At 57.0% G+C, this 20,877-nt stretch overlaps 1 protein-coding gene across 2 annotated transcripts; it reads left to right on the forward strand.

Annotated features, from left to right (window-relative positions):
• Window positions 1-400: 400 nt before the first annotated feature.
• HSPA12B (heat shock protein family A (Hsp70) member 12B) lies at window positions 401-20,467 on the forward strand. Of its 2 annotated transcripts, XM_036417862.2 has the most exons (13): window positions 413-536; window positions 6,217-6,276; window positions 8,966-9,063; window positions 10,083-10,207; window positions 12,886-13,072; window positions 13,423-13,527; window positions 13,842-13,958; window positions 15,838-16,012; window positions 16,877-16,963; window positions 17,427-17,531; window positions 17,625-17,883; window positions 18,310-18,413; window positions 18,985-20,467. In XM_036417862.2, exons 2-13 carry the CDS (start codon window positions 6,234-6,236, stop codon window positions 19,638-19,640), a joined length of 2,061 nt encoding a protein of 686 aa, XP_036273755.1. In that variant the 5' UTR covers window positions 413-536; window positions 6,217-6,233; the 3' UTR covers window positions 19,641-20,467. The 2 variants fall into 2 exon arrangements, with proteins under 2 accessions (XP_036273758.1, XP_036273755.1); XM_036417865.2 differs by lacking the exon at window positions 8,966-9,063 and having other exon boundaries at window positions 401-536.
• The last annotated feature ends 410 nt before the right edge of the window (window positions 20,468-20,877 follow it).

Consider the following 20,877-nt stretch of genomic DNA (forward strand, 5'->3'; position numbering starts at 1 on the left):
GGGGGTCGGAGACGGGGTGCTGTGAGGGACCTGGGGCGGGCTTTCTCTTTCCAGCATGCAGTCCCCCCCTCCCTCATGGGCTGGCCTAAGCAGAGCCCGAGGTGGGCCAGTCGGGGCAGGCAGGGGGCCCCTCGGCGGCAGCAGCAGCCGAGCCGCAGGAGGCCGACCAGGGGTATGGAATTCCTCTCCCCTCCCTCCCCGCCCCTCCTCCCCCCCCTCCTCCTCCCCACCCCCCGGGCTGCTGGGGAGCCGCCGCCAGGCGCTGCAGAGGCTCAGGGAGGGGCCCTGGACGCCGGGCCAGGCTGGGCCCCTCGGCGGAGGCCCGCGCAGCAGGCCCCGCCCCGGCCTCGCACATCTGGGCTGAGCGCGGGCCCACCCGGCGGCGCGGCCATCCGGCCTGGGGGAGGGGAGGGGGCGGCGCGGGGCGGCGGCGGCGCAGGGAGGGCCGTCGAGGGCTGCGGACGCCGTGCAGGGCGCTGCCGCGGGCTGGGGCCGCGGTCCGGGCGGCGGGCGGATCGCGCTGTCGGAGGGCGGAGGTGAGTCCGGGGCGCGGGGCGCGCGGGGAGGAGAAAGGCGCCGAAGTCAGCCCTCCGAGGGCCCCGGGCGGTCCGTCCGCCCCGTCCTGGGCTGCGGGCCGGGGCCCCACCGCGGGCTCCCTGCGCCCGGGGCGCTGGGCTGGGGACAGAGCGCAGGGCCCTCCGGCCAGCGGGGCTGAGGCTGAGGGCTCCCCTCCAGGCGCTGGGACCCCACACGCTCCGCAGAGGGGGGCTGTGGGCTGTGGGATGGGGGTTTGGGGGTGCTGGTGAGGCTGGGGGGCTGCTGGAGGGGCCAGTTTGTGGAGGGCAGGGTGCCCAGACCTGAGTAGATACCTGGTGTGTGTGTGTGTGTGTGTGTGTGTGTGTGTGTGTGTGTGTGTTTGGGGGGAGTCTTGGATGGGAGGGGCGGTAGTCCGGGGCCCCGTGGTCCCCGAAGTTCTAGAGTGGCTGGGGGGCCGGGGGACCACCGTTCCAGCCTGCGGACGGGCCTCCTGCCCCGGGAGCTCTGGTTTCCCTCGGGGAAGCCAGCTTCCAGGTCCAGGTGGGGTGGGTCTGGGCTCCCTGCAGGCCAGGGGGGTCTTTCCGTGAAGCCAGCTCGTGTGGGGGAGAGCCTGAGAGGGAGGGAGGGAGGGAGGGGGCGCTAAAACACGGAACCCCTGAGAGAGCTAAGGCAGCCAGTTGCCCCCAGAAGGTAAGGGCGGGGATGGGGGGGCTGGTGGGCAGAGGACGGGAGGGGCTTCAGGGACTGGGCTCTGTGGGACAGAGGTTGTTTGTGAACTGGCTGCTCCCACGATGAGGACCCACTGGGTGGGGCAGGATGCATGGAGAGACGGGAGGGGCAGTTTCTGTCACCCTTGCCCCAGCCCAGAAGGAGGCAGCCTCCCACCGGTCCCTCTGGCTGGGAGAAATGCCTGTGGCCTCTCTGCCCGCTGAGAGCCCAGTCCTGGCCATTAAAGGGCTGGCAGGTGCTGAGGGAGGGCCGGGGGTGGGAGAAGCTGGAAATATGTGGGGGAGAGAGGGGACCTGTGCAGATCTGGATGGGCTCTTTGTCCTCACGGGCAGAGGACAGGTACGTGTGGAGCCCGGAAATCCAGCAACATCACATGCCCCCAGTGCTCTGGGAGGCATAGGTACCCAGCCTTGACACCCTCACCCCAGGAATAAATCCTTGGAGAATTCTCTCTATCAGGCAAGAAGTCCTAGGCCTTATGATTTGGGGGAACACTCTAGGATGGGAGTCTCCAGTTTCGAGTCCCTACTCAGCCACACCCTGCCCTGGTCCCCAATGACTGACTGATCATGTCAGTTGGGTAGAAGTCAGTGCCAGAAGTCATGTTGAATCCAAAGATTAGAGGTCAATATGAGGTCAAGGGCTAGGGGTCGTTAGTCCACGGGCAAGGATGGGTCAGCCCAGGGGCAGGGTTAAGGATCTGTGTCTGTGGGAAGAGTAGGGGTCAGGCTGGGGCCAAAGTTCAGCCTGTGCTTGTAGTCAGGAAATGAAGTTACTTTCTGTATAAATCAAACTGCCCCACCCAACGATTCTTAAACCCACAGCGGTAGTCTGAAATTGCCAGGCCCCTGGGACAGCGTCTTCCTCACCCATTCCCAGCCATGGACTCTGCCCAGACATACAGCTTTGGGAGTTGAGATTGTCCTGAGCCCCATGTCCATCATTCTCCTTAAATCTCTCTCAGTGTGTGTGCATGATGGGAGGGGAGGGGCGCATGTCCTGAAGACAGATGGTGCTGCCACCCCTCCACCTCCACCTCTCAAGGAATCAGCGGGATCCTCCTTTTTAAAAAAATGTTTTTTATTGATTTCATAGAGGAAAGGAGAGGGAGAGAGAGATAGAAACAGCAATGATGATGATCAGCTGCCTCCTGCATGCCCCACACTGGGGGATCAAGCCCACAATCCAGGCATATGCCCTGACTGAGAATTGAACCGGGACCTCCTGGTTCATAGGTCAACGCTCAACCACTGAGCCATGCCAGCTGGCAGAATCCTCCTTTTTTAACACAAATTGATTCCGGACTTCCGTCCCTCCCTAAAGATTGAAGAATGACTACAATAAACTCTCAATTAAACCAAAATCTTCTAAGAAGAGAAATTCAGAATCCACATCCTAAAGAATACTACTCACATCTGTCCAACTCCCTGCCTTTTGTCAACCACCTATTTAAAAAAACAAAACAAAACAAAACATTTTTATTGATTTCAGAGAGGAAGGGAGAGGGAGAGAGATAGAAACATCAATGAGAATCATTGATTGGCTGCCTCCTGCACGTTCCCCACGGGGGATTAAACCATTGTTGACTGGAATTGAAAACGGGCCGAAACTGGTTTGGCTCAGTGGATAGAGCATCAGCTTGCCGACTGAAAGGTCCCAGATTCAATTCGGGTCAAGGGCATGTACCTTGGTTGCGGTCACATCCCCAGTAGGGGGTGTACAGGAGGCATCTGATTGATGATTCTCTCTCATTGATGTTTCTAACTCTCTATCCCTCTCTCTTCCTCTCTGTAAAAAAATCAATAAAATATATATTTAAAAAAAAGGAAAACAGGACCCTTCAGTCCCCAGGCTGACACTCTATCCAAACCGGACAGAGCTCAACCACCTTGTTTTTACCTGAACTTGACGGTCACAAGTCCCCTATGTGACCCATTTTGCAGTAAAGTCACCAGGGCACAGAGAGGCAACCAGGATACACTCCACCCAGGTGCCATAATAGGTCCTTGCCAGCCCTGAGAGCCCAGTGTAAGGCACTCAGTGAATCACACACTCAGAAATGAGAGGTAACTGGGCCCGCTTCAGACAGCTGGGGAGATTATAGGCTTACAGTGACGACTCCTGACTCTTTTCCTGGTGGTTCTAGATTATTTCTCCTCCAGATACAATAGCCTTGTTCCAGAAAATCCATCCATTCATTCAACAAAGTGTTTCTCCGGCACTTAGCTCAGAACCTGGCACAAAGAAATGCTCAATAAGTTTTTGCTGAAGAATTGAAACGATGTACAAATAGGGCTGCCAGCTTCTGTTTGCCAATTTCTGTGGTATAAATGCTCCCACCATGGCCGATTTCAAGCTACCGATGTGATGCCAATGAATGTGGAATTGGGAAGAGATGTAGAGAACCTGGTTTTGCCAGCCGGTGGGAATCAGCTCAGCATGCCACTCCATCACCCTGAACTGGGCTCCTGTCCCTGGCTCTCAAAGCCTGTACCCACCCTGTCTATTTGCTTTCCTTTTCTCGGCATCACCCAGCTGCTCTATGAACACCCATGACCCGCCCCTGTCTTTCCTCCTGATTCTGATTCCTGCATATCCAACTTTGCACCTCCAATGAGAGCAGGATTGAGTGTATCTGGAAATCTCCATGGTGCTGGCCATGTGGGAGTCTCCTGGACTTGTCTGGATGTCTATGCATGATGGGGCCGAGTTCTGTGAACTGTGCATTAGCCAGGATGCATGTGTGTATGTGGGCGGGGGGAGGGCAGGGGAGGGGTATGACAGTGCCCACCTGTGTCTGTTGGTGTTCTATTGGCAAAACTTCCTGGCTACAGAGAGGGAGTGGGCTCTGGGCAGCTCCCCTTAAGCATTATGCTCCTCCGGATACTGCGCATTCATCAGCTCCTGATCTCGGCCATCTTCCTGGAAGTGCGAGCTCCATTTGCCTACCCTCTGCTCTCTCCTCACCTTAGCCTACCTGACTCCCACCCCTCCTCCTCCTTCCACCAAAATGCAGCCCTGGGCCATTCAAACAGGTGTTTCCAGTCTCATCTAACAACTGAGATGCCATGAAACCACAGCAGCATCTGGGTCTCCTGGGCCGGCCCACCTTCCCGGAGTCAGCCTTTATGTGAAGGGTCCTTTCCCTTCCCTTCCCCCACTCTGCTTTCTGCCAGTGACCCCCAGGCACCCATCTCCACCTCAGCTTCTCCCTGACCTCTAGATCACATATCCCCTGGCCCCTTGGTCTGTTCCCTCAGCAGTTCCCGAACTCCACCCAGAACACTGCCCCTGGCGCCCTGCGAGCCTGTGTCTGTGGGGAGGGGAGGGGTCAGGGGAGCTTGCCCTTCTCCACTGTTCTCCATCTGACCACCCGTCTGCCAGTTTGAGTCAGATACTGTCATCCACGACAACTTCTTCTTAATCCCCATGTCTAACCCTGCCATCCTCCATCTGCCCCGTTGGTTTTAACCTATAACTTCATTGTATCCACTTCTGTCTCAAGATACCCAGCCAGGAGCATCATCAGTCTCCTGGAGCCCTGGTTGTGCTTCTGCTTCCATACTGTCCCACTGCAGTCCACACCCCATACAGCCGGAGGAACTTTTTAAAAAACATATTTTATTGATTTTTTTTACAGAGAGGAAGAGAGAGGGAGAGAGAGTCAGAAACATTGATGCGAGAAACATCAGTCAGCTGCCCTCTGCACACCTCCTACTGGGGATGTGCCTGCAACCAAGGTACATGCCCTTGACCAGAATCGAACCTGGGACCTTTCAGTCTGCAGGCCAATGCTCTATCCACTGAGCCAAACCGGTTTCGGCAGAAGGAACTTTTAAAAACACAAACCCAGTCATGCCCCCACCTCCTCCACTCGGCCGCTTCAAAATTTTCAAGACTACCCCACCTGTGTAGCTCAGTGGTTGAGCATCAACCTATGAACCAGGAGGTCATGGTTGAGCCCCGGTTGGGGCATGTGCCCAGGTTGTGAGCTCAGTCCCCAGTGTGGGACCTGCAGGAGGCTGCCGATCAATTATTCTCTCTCATCATTGATGTCTCTATCTCTCTCTCCCTCTCCTTTACTCTCTGAAATCAATAAAAAATATATATATTAAAAAAAAAAAAAAAACTTTCAAGATTTGCTGTTGCCCTTCATGTGAAACCAAATCTAAAATAGGGTCCACAAGCCGAAACTGGTTTAGCTCAGTGGATAGAGCGTCAGTCTGTGGACTGAAAGGTCCCAGGTTCGATTCCGGTCAAGGGCATGTATATTGATTGCAGACACATCCCCAGTAGCGGGTGTGCAGGAGGCAGCTGGTCGGTGTTTGTCTCTCATCGACGTTTCTGGCTCTCTATCTCTCTCCCTTCCTCTCTGTAAAAAGTCAATAAAATATATTAAAAATAAATAAATAAATAAATAAAATAGGGTCCGCGAGGGGCCAGGCCAGCCCCTCTCTCCAGCCTTACCATGCTCTCCTCTCTGCTTGTAACCAGCTGTGACCTTGGCTGCATCATTTGTAATCTCAGATCCACATGGGTGTTTATCTGATTATAATCAGTTCCCTGGGGCAGAGACAGTGTCTCTCGGGTCTGTCTCTGATGTCCCCCAGCACCTGGCACAAAGCGAGCACCAAAAACATGTGTTTTCATCCTGATTCCAACAAAGCCACTGTTAAAAAAGACCTTCTGGAGAAAAGCTGGGACTGTGGACAGAGCATTAGATGAGATTAAGGAATTGATTTTGTTATACATGGTAATGGTGCTGTGGTGATGTTTTTAACAATCTATCTGTTGGAGAGACATATTGAAGAATTTATAGGTGAAACAATATGACGTCTGCTGTTTGCTTCAAAAGACTCCAGCCAAAAGAAATTAATAAAACAAGTAAGCATTCAATGAGGGAACAAAGGAACAAATAAATGTCATTTGCATGTCTGTTCCTGTTCACAGCCTCAGGGCCTGCAAAGATGCTGGCTGTCCCGGAGATGGGCCTGCAGGGGCTGTACATCGGTAAGAATCCCTCACTTTTGCCCCCACCCACCCTCCTCTTGCCCTTGTCTGGATAGGGGTACCTCTCCCAGGAGAAGTTCCTGAGAGTGTGTGTGTGTGTGTGCAGCTAGGATTAGTGCACACAGGACTGTGTATGTAAGTGTGTGTGTTTGTGCACACTTCACTCCTGTATTCACTCCTGTGTGCACACATGACATATATGTTCATGGGACTGTGTGTGTGTGTGTGTGTGTACGCGCAGAGAAATTCTGTGTGCAAAGGACTCTATATGCATGTGCATGTTTTGTGTGTGTACAGGACCTAGTTGTGTGTGTGTGTGTCTGTCTATCTGTTTGCTGTGGGCAGATCTCTGTGCACTGGGCCTTGTATGAGATTGTGTATATCTGCAAGTAGGTCCATGTGCACAGAATTCTGTGTGTGTGTGTGTGTGTGTGTGTGTGTGTGCAGGGGCGGGAGGCCAGGAGGCAGGAGGGACACTCCTCAGGAAGTCCACTCACAAAGACCTGGTGGGCTGGGCCTTCCTTCCTGCCTCCCTTCCCAGGCTCAGGCCGCACAGCGCCTTGGCCCTTCAAGCTGGAGCTGGCGGCAGGGCCTGACTGAGCCCATGTTGGCCACCTGAGGAAAGGGGCCCTGAGGCTGTGACCAAAGTGTCCCTGCCTCTCCAGCACCCCAGGACAGACTCCTGCCCTGTCCAGGCACTTTCTAGAGTCCCCCTCCCTTCCTGCCCTCACACATGTTCCCAGGGTACCCCAGGCAGGAAGGGCTGGGAGCTGCCAGGGCAGCCGCTGAGGGAGCACAGCCCTGGGCCCTGGCTCAGCCTGAAGCCAGTTTGCTTTGTCCATGGCTCTTTTTTTAATTTCAAATATATTTTACTGATTTTTTATAGAGAGGAAGAGAGAGGGATAGAGAGTTAGAAACATCGATGAGAAAGAAACATCTATCAGCTGTCTCCTGCACACCTCCCACTGGGGATGTGCCCACAACCAAGGTACACATTGGATTCCCTTGACTGGAATCGAACGTGGGACCTTTCAGTCCGCAGGCTGTCTATCCGCTGAGCCAAACCGGTTTTGGCTGTCTATGGCTCTTTATGTCAGACTCCATCATCCCCTTATCCCCATGCTGGAATCTCAGGGCAGCCCCAGTCCTCCTCACGGGAACCCTAGGAAAGCCGAGTGGTGGGGACAGGCCACCAGCCCACACCTGGGAGGTGTCTAGCAGACAGACCCCTGAGCTGCCTGAGCCTCCAAGCCAGGCTTTGGGCTGCCTTCTGGGGCTATGTTGCTTCCTTCCTTCCACTGAAGGTCTGGCTCAGTTCTGGGCCTGTGAGAGAGGCTCAATGGGGCCCCATGTCCCCAATGCTGGCTCCATGCGTATGTGTTGTTGGAGGGGTCGGGGGGTGCTGCCTTGCCTTGATGCTCACAGGCAGCCAGCTGGGCCTATCTTTGGCCCTTGGGGAAATACTAGGGGTACGGTGTATGATGTGGATTTTTTCAATAGATGGAGTTACACATATGTTGATATATATGTGATTTGATATGTATGCTATTTTGTTGTATTGCTTCTTCAGATTACCACTTGTTCTGATCGATGCCACACACACTTTCTGAGCAGCACTTCAAATCGTACAAAGAAGTGGAAAATCAGGTCTCTGAATGGTTTGCCTCAAAACAAGAAAAGCTCTATTGGGATAGTATCCACAAATCACCTGAAAGATGGGGAAATGTGTAGCTAGCAATGGACATTACTTTGAAAAAAGCACTTTTGATGTTTCTCTTGAAATTATCGTGTTTTCAAAATCCACAATATTAACTGGTTAATAGTCAATCTGAATTTTTAGCCGGTTAACAGCTAATCCACATTATTAACCTGTTAATAGTCAATCTGCATTATTAATCGGTTAATATGGATTTTGTAATAGAAAAAAACACACAATAATTTCAAGAGAAACATCAAAAATGCTTTTTTCAAAGTAATATCCATCGCTAGCTACGCATTTCCCCATCTTTCAGGTAATTTGTGGATACCGTCCCAATAGAACTTTTCTTTTTTTGAGGCAAACCACTCAGAGACCTGATTTTCCACTTCTTCTTACGTTTTGAAGTGCTGCTCAGAAAGTGTGTGTGCCATCGATCGGAACAAGTGGTAATCTGAAGGAGGGAAGTCTGGTGAATACAGCGGGTGGGTTAATACTTTCCAGGCAAGATCTTTTAACGCATCTTTCCTACGGTAGTAGAAGGCGATTTGCTCTCTCAGGTTCTGAGAACCGTGTGGCTGGACTCTAGGGGGCCCACCTTTCCTGGTTTCTCCACCTTCCACCCCACCCCAGGCAGGAGCTCACCACCCCCTCTCTACTGCTCTTCTGTCTCTGCACTCTGTCTAAACCCCTACACACTGCTTCTCTGCCTCTCCCCTCCACCACTGTGTCTGAGGGGTGCTGGGGGAGATGAGGAGTCCCCCGGTGAGGCATGGGTCATCCTCCAGGGATGGTCACCTCTGGCCGATAATAAGCCCTCAGCCTGCTCCTGCCTCAGGTGTCCCTGCTCAGTCTCATCCTTCCTCCCCTCCTACCCATCCCCCTTGTTCAGCAGGGCACCCTTGCCTTGGCCCAGCAAGGACCAATGGGAGAACCTCCCAGGCCTGCGGCCCTACCCTGATTGTGCCACAATGACCTCCCCTCTCTTTGCAGGCTCCAGCCCAGAGCGGTCCCCCATTCCCAGCCCACCCGGCTCCCCAAGGACCCAGGAAAGCTGTGGCATTGCCCCCCTCACACCCTCGCAGTCTCCAGTAAGCCTGGCGTGGGGTCTGTGTGGTGGGTGGCCCGAGTGGTGTGGAGCTGGGGGCGGGGGGAGGCGGGGAGGTGCTCCAGAAAACAGGACCTGGCAGGGCCGGGACAGGGCTGGGGGGTACCACTGTGCCTCCTGCCCCAGCACCCCCAGTCCTGCTCTCTGCAGAAGGGTTAACCTGATGTGACCTTGCACTTTAAGGGGTAACGATTCTGTTGAGGTGAACCCCAGTACCGACACCCAAACACCTGCTCTGGGATGCCACCCAGGGGCTGTTGCAGCTCACCTGCCTGGGCCGGGCGTGTTTCTGAGCATATGGCTTTTTCAGGGTCTGCACTGGCCCTCCCAGAGTTACCCACCCCCCTCCTGTCTAGTATAGCCCCACCTCAGGAAGGGGAGACACACTGCTTAAAAATACATGGTTTGGAAATTACTAGCTTGAACTATCCAGGACATAACCCTCCCCCAAGCTCGCTGGGTCATGTCACCCCAGACAGCCTCAGCCAAATTATCGAGCCTGGGGGGCCCCTTTGTTCTCAGGGAGCCAGGCCTGGGAGAAGGCAGGGGCCACTCTGGGCACGTGCATGGGGCCTCTCTCCTCTGCCACAAAGCCGACCGTCTGGTTGTGCCACTGTGGCCGCAAAGAGCAGCGGGGTCAAATACACACAGGCCCTGTGCTGTGAAACTGCCAGGAGCAGCGTAATTGCTCCCAGCTGGCCCCGGGCTGTGGGATGGTGTGAGATGGCGGTGGGCTAAGGCTGTGCAGACAGAAGGTGGGCAGAGAACCAGAAGCCAGGGAAGCAGGAGCTTGAGCTAACAGCTGCGCAGGGCTACCTGGGAGGCAGCTGGCATCTCCGGGGATCAGCCTGGAGCCTGGGATGGGAGAGGAGCCCAGGCAGGCAGGTAGGAGGAGGTGAACTGGGAATGGGCTGGGCCTCAGCCAGGAAAGAGGGGGGACTCCCATCTACGCCCAGCCTGGCCCTTGGGCTGCTCCCTAACTCCTAGGTCTTGCACTTGCAGAAGCCTGAGGCCCGAGCCCCCCAGCAGGCCTCCTTCTCTGTGGTGGTGGCCATCGACTTCGGGACCACTTCCAGTGGCTATGCCTTCAGCTTCGCCAGCGACCCTGAGGCCATCCACATGATGAGGTGAGGGCCCCTGGCTGTGAGACTGGGTGGGGGAAGAAGGGCTGGGCCTGGTCCCAGAAGTCCTGTCACTGAGGAGACATGAGGTACCCTCAGAGCTCCTGCCACCCCAAGTCTGGGCTCCCCTCTGAGGTAAAAGTCTGGAGGATGGCCCTTGGCCTGTGCCCCCCGCCTCCATTGGAGCAGTCCCCTGCCCTCTGCAGGAAACGTTGGGCTCTGATTCTTTTGTTTGTTTGTTTTTTAATATATTTTATTGATTTTTTTACAGAGAGGAAGGGAGAGGGATAGAGAGCTAGAAACATCGATGAGAGAGAAACATCGACCAGCTGCCTCCTGCACACCCCCCACTGGGGATGTGCCCGCAACCAACGTACATGCCCCTGACTGGAATCGAACCTGGGACCTTTCAGTCCGCAGGCCGACGCTCTATCCACTGAGCCAAACCGGTTTTGGCTGGGCTCTGTTTTTAATTTTAAAACATTTTATTGAGATATAACAAAATTCAGGAAAGTACACAAATATCTGGGCTTGCTTACAAACACATACACACATATATGTATGAATATATGTGTGTGTGTATGCCTGTTTCAAATAAAAGTGGGATATCACACAATTTGCCTTCTTTATTTTTATTTTTTATTGATTTTAGAGAGAGATGAAGGTACAGGGAGAGCATAACATTCGTTGACCGCCTCCTGCACGCCCCCTACTGGGATTGAACTTGAAACCAGGGCATGTGTTCTGACCAGAATTGAACTGGCCACCTTTTGGTGTACAGCATGATGCCCAACCGAGTTCACTGTTTTGTAGACATTTCATGTCAATACATAAAGCTATCACTTTTCTTTTAACAGTTGCATAGTATTGCATAGTATGGATGTTTCAAAATTTATCCATTCTTTTACTGATAGTTGTGTGTGTGTGTGTGTGTGTGTGTGTGTGTGTGTTTTGGGGGGGGGAGTCTCTCTAATTTTTCACTATTACAAAAAAATGCTGCAAGGAATCTCCTTCCTTGAAAACTTGTGCTGGGGTTTCTATGGAGTAGATTCCTAGAGGCAGATTCCTAAGTCCAACATCTCAAATGAAAAACAAGGACATGAAGGATCAGAGGGCTAACCAAGTTGCACAAGTCACACAGTCGTAATGAAAGAGATGGTCAAAAAATCCATCCTGGTGTTGAGTTTATTTGAACAAAACATTTCTTTAAACACTCCCTCCAGACCTGCAAACCCTGATCCTAGAGTGTATCTTAGTGAGGCTGCTGCCAATAGGTAGAGTATAGAAGGCCCCAAAACTCCCAACCCAGACTGAAATGGGGGATCAGGAGCACCCGCAGGGCCCCGGAGGCAGATGGAAGGGTGGATGGAGAGGCCGATGGTAAGGTCACTGCCCCACAGATACAGGGACTTGGCCTTCAGGAGCCTGGGCTGTCGTTCCCCTTTCTCTGCTCCCCCATCTCCACATGAAGCCACAGAGGCTCTGAGCATCTACGGTCCCCTAGGGCCAGCACAGAGCAGCGGAGGCTACGCTGTGCCCCATGCGGAGCCAAGGACACACGAAGGGACACTGCCTCTGTCCTGTGGAGGTGACAGTCGCAGGAAGTCACTGGGGGACATCCTGGCCTCCTCCCAAGCCTTCCCCACCCCTACCAGCCACCAAGTGCCATCGTTTCTGTCTCCTTAATATCTCTGGAGTACCATCCACTTCTCTGCATGGCCACCACCCTCTCTCACCTGGACAGTTTTTATTCTCCATCCTCCCTCCCCTCCAGGCTGTTGCTACATGGACTCCTGTGACCTTTCTGAAGGCAACTGTGGTCATGCCTCTTCACTCCCCCACCTCACCCCCGGCAAGAGAGAATTCCGACACGGCATTTGATGGTCTTCTTTAGCTGACCTTAACACTCCTGTCTTTTCTCCTGCTGCATTTTGAGCTCACCTACAGCTAGTCCTCCTGTTATTTCACATCTCTAAGCGTTTGCGCATACTGTGCTTCCACCTGGATTCCCAGTACCTTCCCCAAAGGGCCACAGGAGCAAACAGGGCCTGGAGGAGTCAGGAAATCAGAGAAGATCGCCAGGTCAGAGAATTAGGCGGGGAGTTCTGGGTGGAGGTCTGCATGTGTCTGTGAATACGGAGGTTTGGAATGTCATTCAGGTTTGGGGGGACCTGGCAGATGTCAGCTGGGGTCAGATAGGAATGTCGCGAATGCCTTAAAGGAGCTTGGCTGTGGAGGACGGCCCTGAGCGAGGCGAACTAGCTGGCTGGGAGAAGGCCTCTGCTAGGATGCTGGAGAGACACGGCAGGAAGCCAGACCCAGGCAGATGGACAGATGATGGCTGGCTGCTTCATGTTAAGGGTGCAGGGAGGCGAGGTTATTTGAGGTCAAATGACAAAGGGAGCCCAGAATGCCAGGTGCATCCCGTAGCCCCATGAATAGGGAGGATCCAAGAGCAGCATTCATGGAAGTCTAACTGGATTCCAAGCTCCATCTTTATTTTCACAAGAACCCTAAGAGGCAGGTACTATTATTATCCCCACTTTACAGTAGTGAAGACTGAGACTGGGGAAGGCTAAGTGGCCTGCCAAGGTCACACAGCTCGCCCCAAAGCCTTTATGCAACCCTCCCCGCCCCCCAAGTGAGGGTTGCCACTGACCCCACTGATAGCCCTGTCTCTACAGGAAGTGGGAGGGCGGGGACCCAGGCGTGGCGCACCAGAAGACCCCCACCTGCCTCCTGCTGACCCCGGAGGGCGCCTTTCACAGCTTTGGCTACACCGCCCGCGATTACTACCACGACCTGGACCCCGAGGAGGCTCGGGACTGGCTCTACTTCGAGAAGTTCAAGATGAAGATCCACAGCGCCACGGTGAGTCACATCCCGGCTCAGGACCAGGTCCAGCCGGGGAAGCGGGGTCAGGAGGGGAAGGGGCCGACCTAATAGAGGGTGGACAAGGAGGGGGGGGGGCGGGTGTGGTGGCTAAGAGGACGGAGGCTTGAAAGGAAGGAAGGGATGAAGGCGTGGCTGAGGGTGAGGATATGGGATATGGTTAGAGGAGAGGCGGGGCTAAAGAGACAGAAGGAAAGGGAGATTATAGAGCTAGTGGGACGATGCCCAAGAGGATAAGCGCCAGGAAATGGGGTGATTTTAAGAGCGAGGTCGTCAGGAAATGGGGCAGAACTACGGCCTTCTGCAGAGCGGCCCTGTGTCCCTGCCAGGATCTCACCTTGAAGACCCAGCTGGAGGCCGTCAATGGAAAGAAAATGCCTGCCCTGCAGGTGTTCGCCCATGCCCTGCGCTTCTTCAAGGAGCATGCTCTCCAGGTGCGCTGCGGCTCCACCCCCAGGCCCACCCTTTCCCCTTTGCCACGGTCAGAGGTCAGAGGTCATCTTCTCCACTGCCCTGCCTTCTCGTCTGGCATGTGCCATAGAGGTGTTGGTGGAGGGGTTAGTGTTAGGGATTTTCCCGATTCTGCTGGAAGCTCTTCCTGAGGCTTGATCAGTTCTTCCAGCTCCCACAGAGGGCTGAAGACACCCACTGGAGCCAGCCCCTCATCCCACTGCCTCTCATCCCACTGCCCCTCATCCCACTGCCCCTCATCCCACTGCCCCTCATCCCACTGCCCCTCCCGCTGCAGGAGCTGCGGGAGCAGTGCCCATCGCTGCCCGAGAAGGACACTGTGCGCTGGGTGTTGACGGTGCCCGCCATCTGGAAACAGCCCGCCAAGCAGTTCATGCGGGAGGCCGCCTACCTGGTGAGGACGTGCAGGCGGAGCCGTGGCTGCTGCCCGGGAGATGCCCCAGGGAGGGCCCCACGCATCCCCTCCTGCGCGGCCCTGGGACAGAGAGTCCTCGTGGGAAGACCTCCAGCTGTGACTTGCTGGGCATTTTGGCCCTTTGTTGCCGCTGGGGGAGGGAGGTGGCTGCAGGAACAGGGGACTGAGGGACGAGAGGCACTGCCCAGGCCAGCTTAGCCAGTGTCTTAAGTCGGGTTTCCTAAAAGCAGAGCCCAGGATGGGACTTGTGCATTGATCTATTGAAGGACACTCAGGAGAAAGGGGTGGGGGAGTAGGACAGGAGAAAGAGCTGAGCAGAGATGTGGTCTCAACTGGAGTGTGACCTCAGCCCGACCCCATGGCGAGCTCCGGAGGGGGAACTGCACCCCCGTGTTGGCCACGGCGAGGCAAGGGGGCCAGCGTCTGTTACTGGTTACTGGGTAGAGGGGGGTCCTCTCCACGCGAGGTGGCTCCCATTCGGCTGAGGGCAGCTCCAGAGAAGGAGGCGGCTGTGAGCCAACAGCAGCCACACTCCCGGGTGCGGGGCAGGGTACTGCGAGCATCCGCTCCATCCAGCATCAGTGTTTTCAGGAACCCATCACCATCACAGCCCCAACCACTGCAAGCTCCTGAGCACAGGAAACTGAAGGGAGGGGTTCTGGACCAGTGTTCGCTGGTTTTCCTACCAGAAGAGATACCAAAGGTCTGGGGAGGATGGGTGGAGCTCGGGCACCCCCTCTCTAGTAGAGATGGGGGTAGAAAATGGAACAGCTTTCCAGAGCAAGACTCATTTTGCGGTCCTGACCCTGGGGCTTTGGAGGACACCCTAGGATCTACAAAAGGGGTCTCGGGACTGCCTAAAGACTCTGTGGAGGATACCAGGGTCCCCAGTGGGTCAGGCATACGCCCAGGTGCCTGTGCTCACCCTAAGCCTGGTGGGCATCCCCCTGCAAAGACCAGAATGAAAGCAAGGCTGTGCCCAGCTAGAACAAGCACCTCCTCTTCCCCCCCATTCCCCTGCCCCAGCCATAGTGCCCCTCCCCCTGCCAGTTTACCCACTCTGCTTCCTCCCACACCGTTCCCTGGCTGCCAGCTCAGGAAGGGCTGGCCCTGGCAGGAAGTCTGGTAACCTACCCCTCCCCACCCCACCCCCCTGTCAGAATCCAGGGAATCCCACAAAATCATAAAAGAATCCACAGGGATTCCCCCATCCCAATGCAGGAAATAACGGCTCCCAAATGGTTGTCTCCCCCAAATGGCCTGTCGTGGTGCCTGGAATTTCACTAGGCGTTTCCTTCCTCCCACATGAGAGTGCCCAGGAACAGAGTCCTCCTGTGGCCGCTGTGCCACCAGCCTGGTGAAGGGGGAGGGCTCAGTGAGCCAAGGGGGGTCCCCCATCTCATTAGATCGATGGTCTGCCCATTACTTACTGTACCCCCCCATTACCACCCCCCCTTCCTGTCCCCTCCAACACACACACACACACACACACACACACACACACACACTATGCCAGAGTCTCCACTAACACCCTCGGCCAGTGCCCAGCTGGCCAGCCAGCCCTGCTCCTGAGGAGGGGACTTGCTGCAGCTCAGGCCACGTTGGACAGCTCAGCGGGCCAGATGCCAAGGTGCCCTAAGTGTTCACTCTGTCCAGGGCCCCTTCCTGCTGGGCGACCCCATGGTGTTCTTCACGGGGACCTGTGGGCAGCTCCAGGCTTGTGCAGCATGGAGGGGCCTGAAGGGGAGGGTGATGGGGAGGAGATGGGGGCGCCACAGGCCCTGGGCGCCTGCCCTGGGCGACGTCCTAGGTGTGACAGCCCACGGTGCTCCTGGCCCCGCCCACAACCTGTCTCCAGGCGGGCCTGGTGTCCAGAGACACGGCAGAGCAGCTGCTCATCGCGCTGGAGCCCGAGGCGGCCTCGGTGTACTGCCGCAAGCTGCGCCTGCACCAGCTCCTGGACCTGAGCTGCCGGGCCCCGGGCAGCGGGCGCCTGGGCGAGCGCCGCTCCATCGACTCCAGCTTCCGACAAGGTGAGCCATCCCAGGGCCTCCGAGACCAGAGCTCAGCTTTGTCCGGCAGGAAGGAGACGCCCCCCACCCCCCCCTTTCTGGAGAAGCCCACGAGAGGGCAGAAGTACCCCGCCTGGAGTTCAGTTGGAATGAGGAGGCACAGCCATGACCCTGGGGAGCCCAATCCCAGGACTAGGGTTCCCCTTGCCCTAGGGGAGTACTGTCTGAGGAGGGGGACCCAGCCTTGCCCCGAGTTTGGGGTCTGGGGAGATAGCGTAGCCTGGGGAGGGGTGCTTGGGTACTGACAAAGGAGGAAGTCAGCCCCCTCTGGGCCAAGGGGAGGTCTTCAGGCGCGTTCCCCTAAACAACCCCTGGACCCTCCCCTCCCCTCATGGCACATCAGCTGCTCCCCTCCACCCCCCACACAAGCCCCAAGCTCCTGCTGCAGGACCAACCACTGAGACAGCTACAGTCAGCCTTGTTTATTGTGACAGGAGAGGTACAAGTCCTGAGCTCCCCGGGTCCCCCGAGACCTACCCTGCGCGCGCGCACACACACACACACACACACACACACACACACATACACACACACGCAGCTCCTTCAGACTCTCCCAGCCCTGATTCTCCACAGCCTGAGCCCTGGCCCTGCAGCCAGAAAGACTTCCCCGCAGCTGCCAGTGACAGAGCAGGAGATGATCCCATCAGGTTCCTTCAGCCCCTTAGGGGGTCAGCACCCCCCTTCCATTCAGGAGTGGAGCAGGAGTGTCAGGAGCGCTGGCTGTTCCAGGAGCTCATGGAGGCGTTGGCGGGAGGATGAGGATTGAGTGTGGCAGCTGAGACACCTCCTTCTAACCTCCCTGTCCTGCTCCCCCTCCGCCCCCAGCGCGCGAGCAGCTGCGAAGGTCCCGCCACAGCCGCACATTCATGGTGGAGTCGGGGGTCGGAGAGCTGTGGGCAGAATTGCAAGCAGGTGGGGAGATGGGGGGGGAGGGGGGCAGGGGTGTGAAGGTGGGACGGGATATGGCATGGGCCCTACAGGCCCCTATACACTGATAGCTGGAAGGGAACATTCAGGAAGTTGGCTCCAGCTCCTAAAAACCCCTCCCGCCAACATCTGCTGTATCTAACCTGGCAGTCCCTTCACAGTCACCTGCACCCTCACCCCACTCACAGCCATGCCCCTAACGCATGCTCCTTGCAGAGTTGCAGAGCCCTGGACCATACCCCTCCCCCACACCCCACACATACACATACCTCATGCTCTTACCCGGCGGCCTTAGCTCCAAGAACCTGAAGCCTCTCACACCTCCACATGGCCATCCCTGCAAGCGGGACTCCGACCTGCTAGGAGCAGGGCTGGAGGTTGGCTGGGAGGAGGCGCAGGGCTCGGGGTACAAGGCAGGCCACGAGGGTGGGCTCGCGCTCCGCTGCAGGAGACCGCTACGTGGTGGCAGACTGCGGCGGCGGCACGGTGGACCTGACGGTGCACCAGCTGGAGCAGCCCCATGGCACCCTCAAGGAGCTCTACAAGGCGTCCGGTGAGTAGCCAGGCGGCGCCCTCCATACCCAGCCGCCAGTGCCTTCTGGCCGCCACGCCTGCACTGGTGCCTTCATCCCCTGCCCCGCCCCAGGTGGCCCCTACGGCGCGGTGGGCGTGGACCTGGCCTTCGAGCAGCTGCTGGGTCGTATCTTCGGCGTGGACTTCATTGCCACCTTCAAAAGGCAGCGGCCCGCAGCCTGGGTCGATCTGACCATCGCCTTCGAAGCCCGCAAACGCACGGCAGGCCCTCACCGCGCGGGGGCGCTCAACATCTCCCTGCCCTTCTCCTTCATCGACTTCTACCGCAAGCAGCGCGGCCACAACGTGGAGACGGCGCTGCGCAGGAGCAGGTGGTCTTGGGGGCCCTGGGCTCGGATGGGGAAGGCCCCTAAAGGGAGGTGCAGGCCGCAGCGGGCAGTGGGAGTCAGCCTACGGCACGGCTCGCACCGCTCTGCCAGCCCTGCAGCAGGGGCAGTGCAGGAGTAGGCCAGCTAGACTAAGCGGCCCAACCGGAGCAAGGGAATCATGGGCCTCGGAAAAGGACCAACGTCTACCTTCTCTCCCCCTTCCCCCCCTACAAACACACACACACACACACACACACACACACACCCGGAACTTCATGCCTGTAACAGAAGCGGGCCCGGGCTGAAGCCCCCGAGAGAGTGGGGATTGGGATAACACATAAGGGGCAGTCAGCGCCCAGGCACACAGGCCCGGGCCCACAGTGGTACCCAGGAACCTGACATATGGACCTGCACGCCCTTCACCTGCAGCGTGAACTTCGTGAAGTGGTCCTCCCAAGGGATGCTCAGGATGACTTGTGAGGCCATGAACGAGCTCTTCCAGCCCACCGTCAGAGGGATCATCCAACACATAGGTGAGCGCCTGAGCCTGGGTCCCCCATTCCCTCCACATATACACCCTAACAGATGCGAGAATGACTGCCTGTTAGTGCCTGGAAACCCCCCACATCCATGCACTGGAATGAGACCCAGAACCATCTGGAACCCTGGAGGAGTTGGTGCGCTGGGAAATAAGAGCTAGGAGGGATTGTGTGTAGGCTTGCCAAGTTAAATAACCTCTGCGGCCTCAGTTTTCCAATTTATAAAATGGGGTGATAGTATCGGGTTCCCAAAACTGTTATCACGGGGATTTAAAGGAGCTGAAGTATCTAAAGAGCTCAGTCTTGTGCGCAGAAGGCATTTATCAGGTGCCTAGCCTCCCCTCAGGGCCTCTATGTGGGGGAGGGGTGTATTGGTGGGGAGGCAGAGCTATTTTAATGTTTTCTTCATCAAAATAGGGCAACCGTTTTTATAGCTGCAATGGCTAGTTCCTGATTGCCAGGCAGGTGGGGAGGAGGTGCCCGTGGCCTCGCAATGGCAGCCTCAGCAGCTCACACTGTCCCTCCGATCCCCTTCCCTCCTCCTCTCCCCCTCTCCCCCCTGCAGAGGCGCTGCTGGCGCGGCCAGAGGTGCAGGGCGTGAAGCTGCTGTTCCTGGTGGGCGGTTTCGCCGAGTCGGCGGTGCTGCAGCACGCGGTGCAGGCGGCGCTGGGCCCCCGCGGGCTGCGCGTGGTGGTCCCGCACGACGTGGGCCTCACCATCCTCAAGGGCGCCGTGCTGTTCGGCCAGGCGCCCGGCGTGGTGCGGGTGCGCCGCTCGCCGCTCACCTACGGCGTGGGCGTGCTCAACCGCTTCGTGGACGGGCGCCACCCGCCCGACAAGCTGCTGGTGCGCGACGGCCGCCGCTGGTGCACCGACGTGTTCGAGCGCTTCGTGGCGGCCGAGCAGTCGGTGGCGCTGGGCGAGGAGGTGCGACGCAGCTACTGCCCGGCGCGCCCCGGCCAGCGGCGCGTGCTCATCAACCTGTACTGCTGCGCCGCCGAGGACGCGCGCTTCATCACCGACCCCGGCGTGCGCAAGTGCGGCGCGCTCAACCTCGAGCTCGAACCCGCGGACGGCGGCCCGGACGCCGCCGGCGCGCCCCCCGGACGCCGCGAGATCCGCGCCGCCATGCAGTTTGGCGACACCGAAATTAAGGTCACCGCCGTGGACGTCAGCACCAACCGCTCGGTGCGAGCCTCCATTGACTTTCTTTCCAACTGAAGGCGCGCGGGGGGCGGGGGGGGCGGTGCCAGCCGGGCTCCGTCCGGCCCCGCCCACCTTCGGTTTGGAGCGCGGGAGGGCGTGCAAACATCCCGGTTCTGGTATCAGCGCTCCTTCCCCCGCCCTCCTGCCCGGGGAGATGAGGTGGCAGGAGGGTGGGTGGGGAAACATCCAGAGGCTCGGCCCAGACTGACTGTAAGGCTGAAGGACTCTGCCAAGGACTGGGGTCAAGGAGGCTTGATGGGCACGCCCATAGGGAACACGTGACTCCGAAGGCAGAATGCTCCAGATGACTGGGTCCCGGCCAGAACTGGGGGTGGGGGGTGGGTGCAGTTGGGAGGGAGAGGCCAGGCAAGACTCATAGCGGAGGGGCAGCAGGAGGAAGGGGGTTGTCTGGGACCGATTGGTGGGCACACAGGGAGGGGGCAGAGCAGCCCCGCACCACAGGAAAGTGACACAAGAGGGACAGGGGTGGCAGGGCCTTCCTGGGGTGGTGCTGACCACCCATGTATGACTGTTAATTGTAGAAAGGGCAGTAGCAGGCTAATGAGACGTGTACAGGGTGAAGGCACTTCTGAGGGAATGTGGGTAGCATGCTGGGGGCGGGCTTTCCTTCGGGACAGATGAAGGCCCCCAGGGCAACCTGTGAATGACCCACTTGAACCCTACCCCAGCCACAAAATGGGGGAGGGACATTAGGAGGTCAAAGGGGACACTAAGGACTGTCTCAGCTCTGCCAGACAACTCAATGTGCCAGTATGCCCGCCCAGACATGGAACAGCCTTACCTGCCCAAGGTGACAATAAAGCATTTGCGCTGGTACCTCACAAGAGAGAGCACCAGTGATGTAGTAGAGGGGGCCTGAGTTCCAGAAAAAAAAGGGAGAAAGCTTTCAGCTGTGCATGGGGCTGGGCACTGATCAGGAAGAGGATGCTGGTGTCTCCTTGTCAAGTATCCCAAACAGAACTCCCCCACACCACATGACCTCTCTCTGGCCTGAGCAGAAGGGCCCGCTCCACCCAAACTCTCTTGGCAACTGTTCTCTTGCCTAAAGTGCCATCACTGTAGATACCGTGTTTCCCCAAAAATAAGACATCCCCTGAAAATAAGACCTAGCGCAACTTTGGAAGAAAAAACTGTCTTATTTTCGGGGAAACAGGGTAGCTCTTTGGGGACTAGGACTATAATACCACACAGCTCCCTCGCCTCCTAAAAGTAGCTTAGCCAGAACTGTACC

Source organism: Pipistrellus kuhlii, unplaced genomic scaffold, assembly GCF_014108245.1.
Source record: "Pipistrellus kuhlii isolate mPipKuh1 unplaced genomic scaffold, mPipKuh1.p scaffold_m20_p_6, whole genome shotgun sequence".
NCBI classification, from domain to species: domain Eukaryota; kingdom Metazoa; phylum Chordata; class Mammalia; order Chiroptera; family Vespertilionidae; genus Pipistrellus; species Pipistrellus kuhlii.

What these genes read in the sequence shown, in the direction of transcription:
- HSPA12B (XM_036417862.2), top strand. Translation starts at nt 6,234, where the DNA reads ATGCTGGCTGTCCCGGAGATGGGCCTGCAGGGGCTGTACATCG. An exon ending in TGCGGGAGGCCGCCTACCTG is followed by an intron (nt 13,959 to 15,837) that starts GTGAGGACGTGC and finishes ACCTGTCTCCAG; the next exon opens with GCGGGCCTGGTGTCCAGAGA. An exon ending in GGAGCTCTACAAGGCGTCCG is followed by an intron (nt 17,532 to 17,624) that starts GTGAGTAGCCAG and finishes GCCCCGCCCCAG; the next exon opens with GTGGCCCCTACGGCGCGGTG.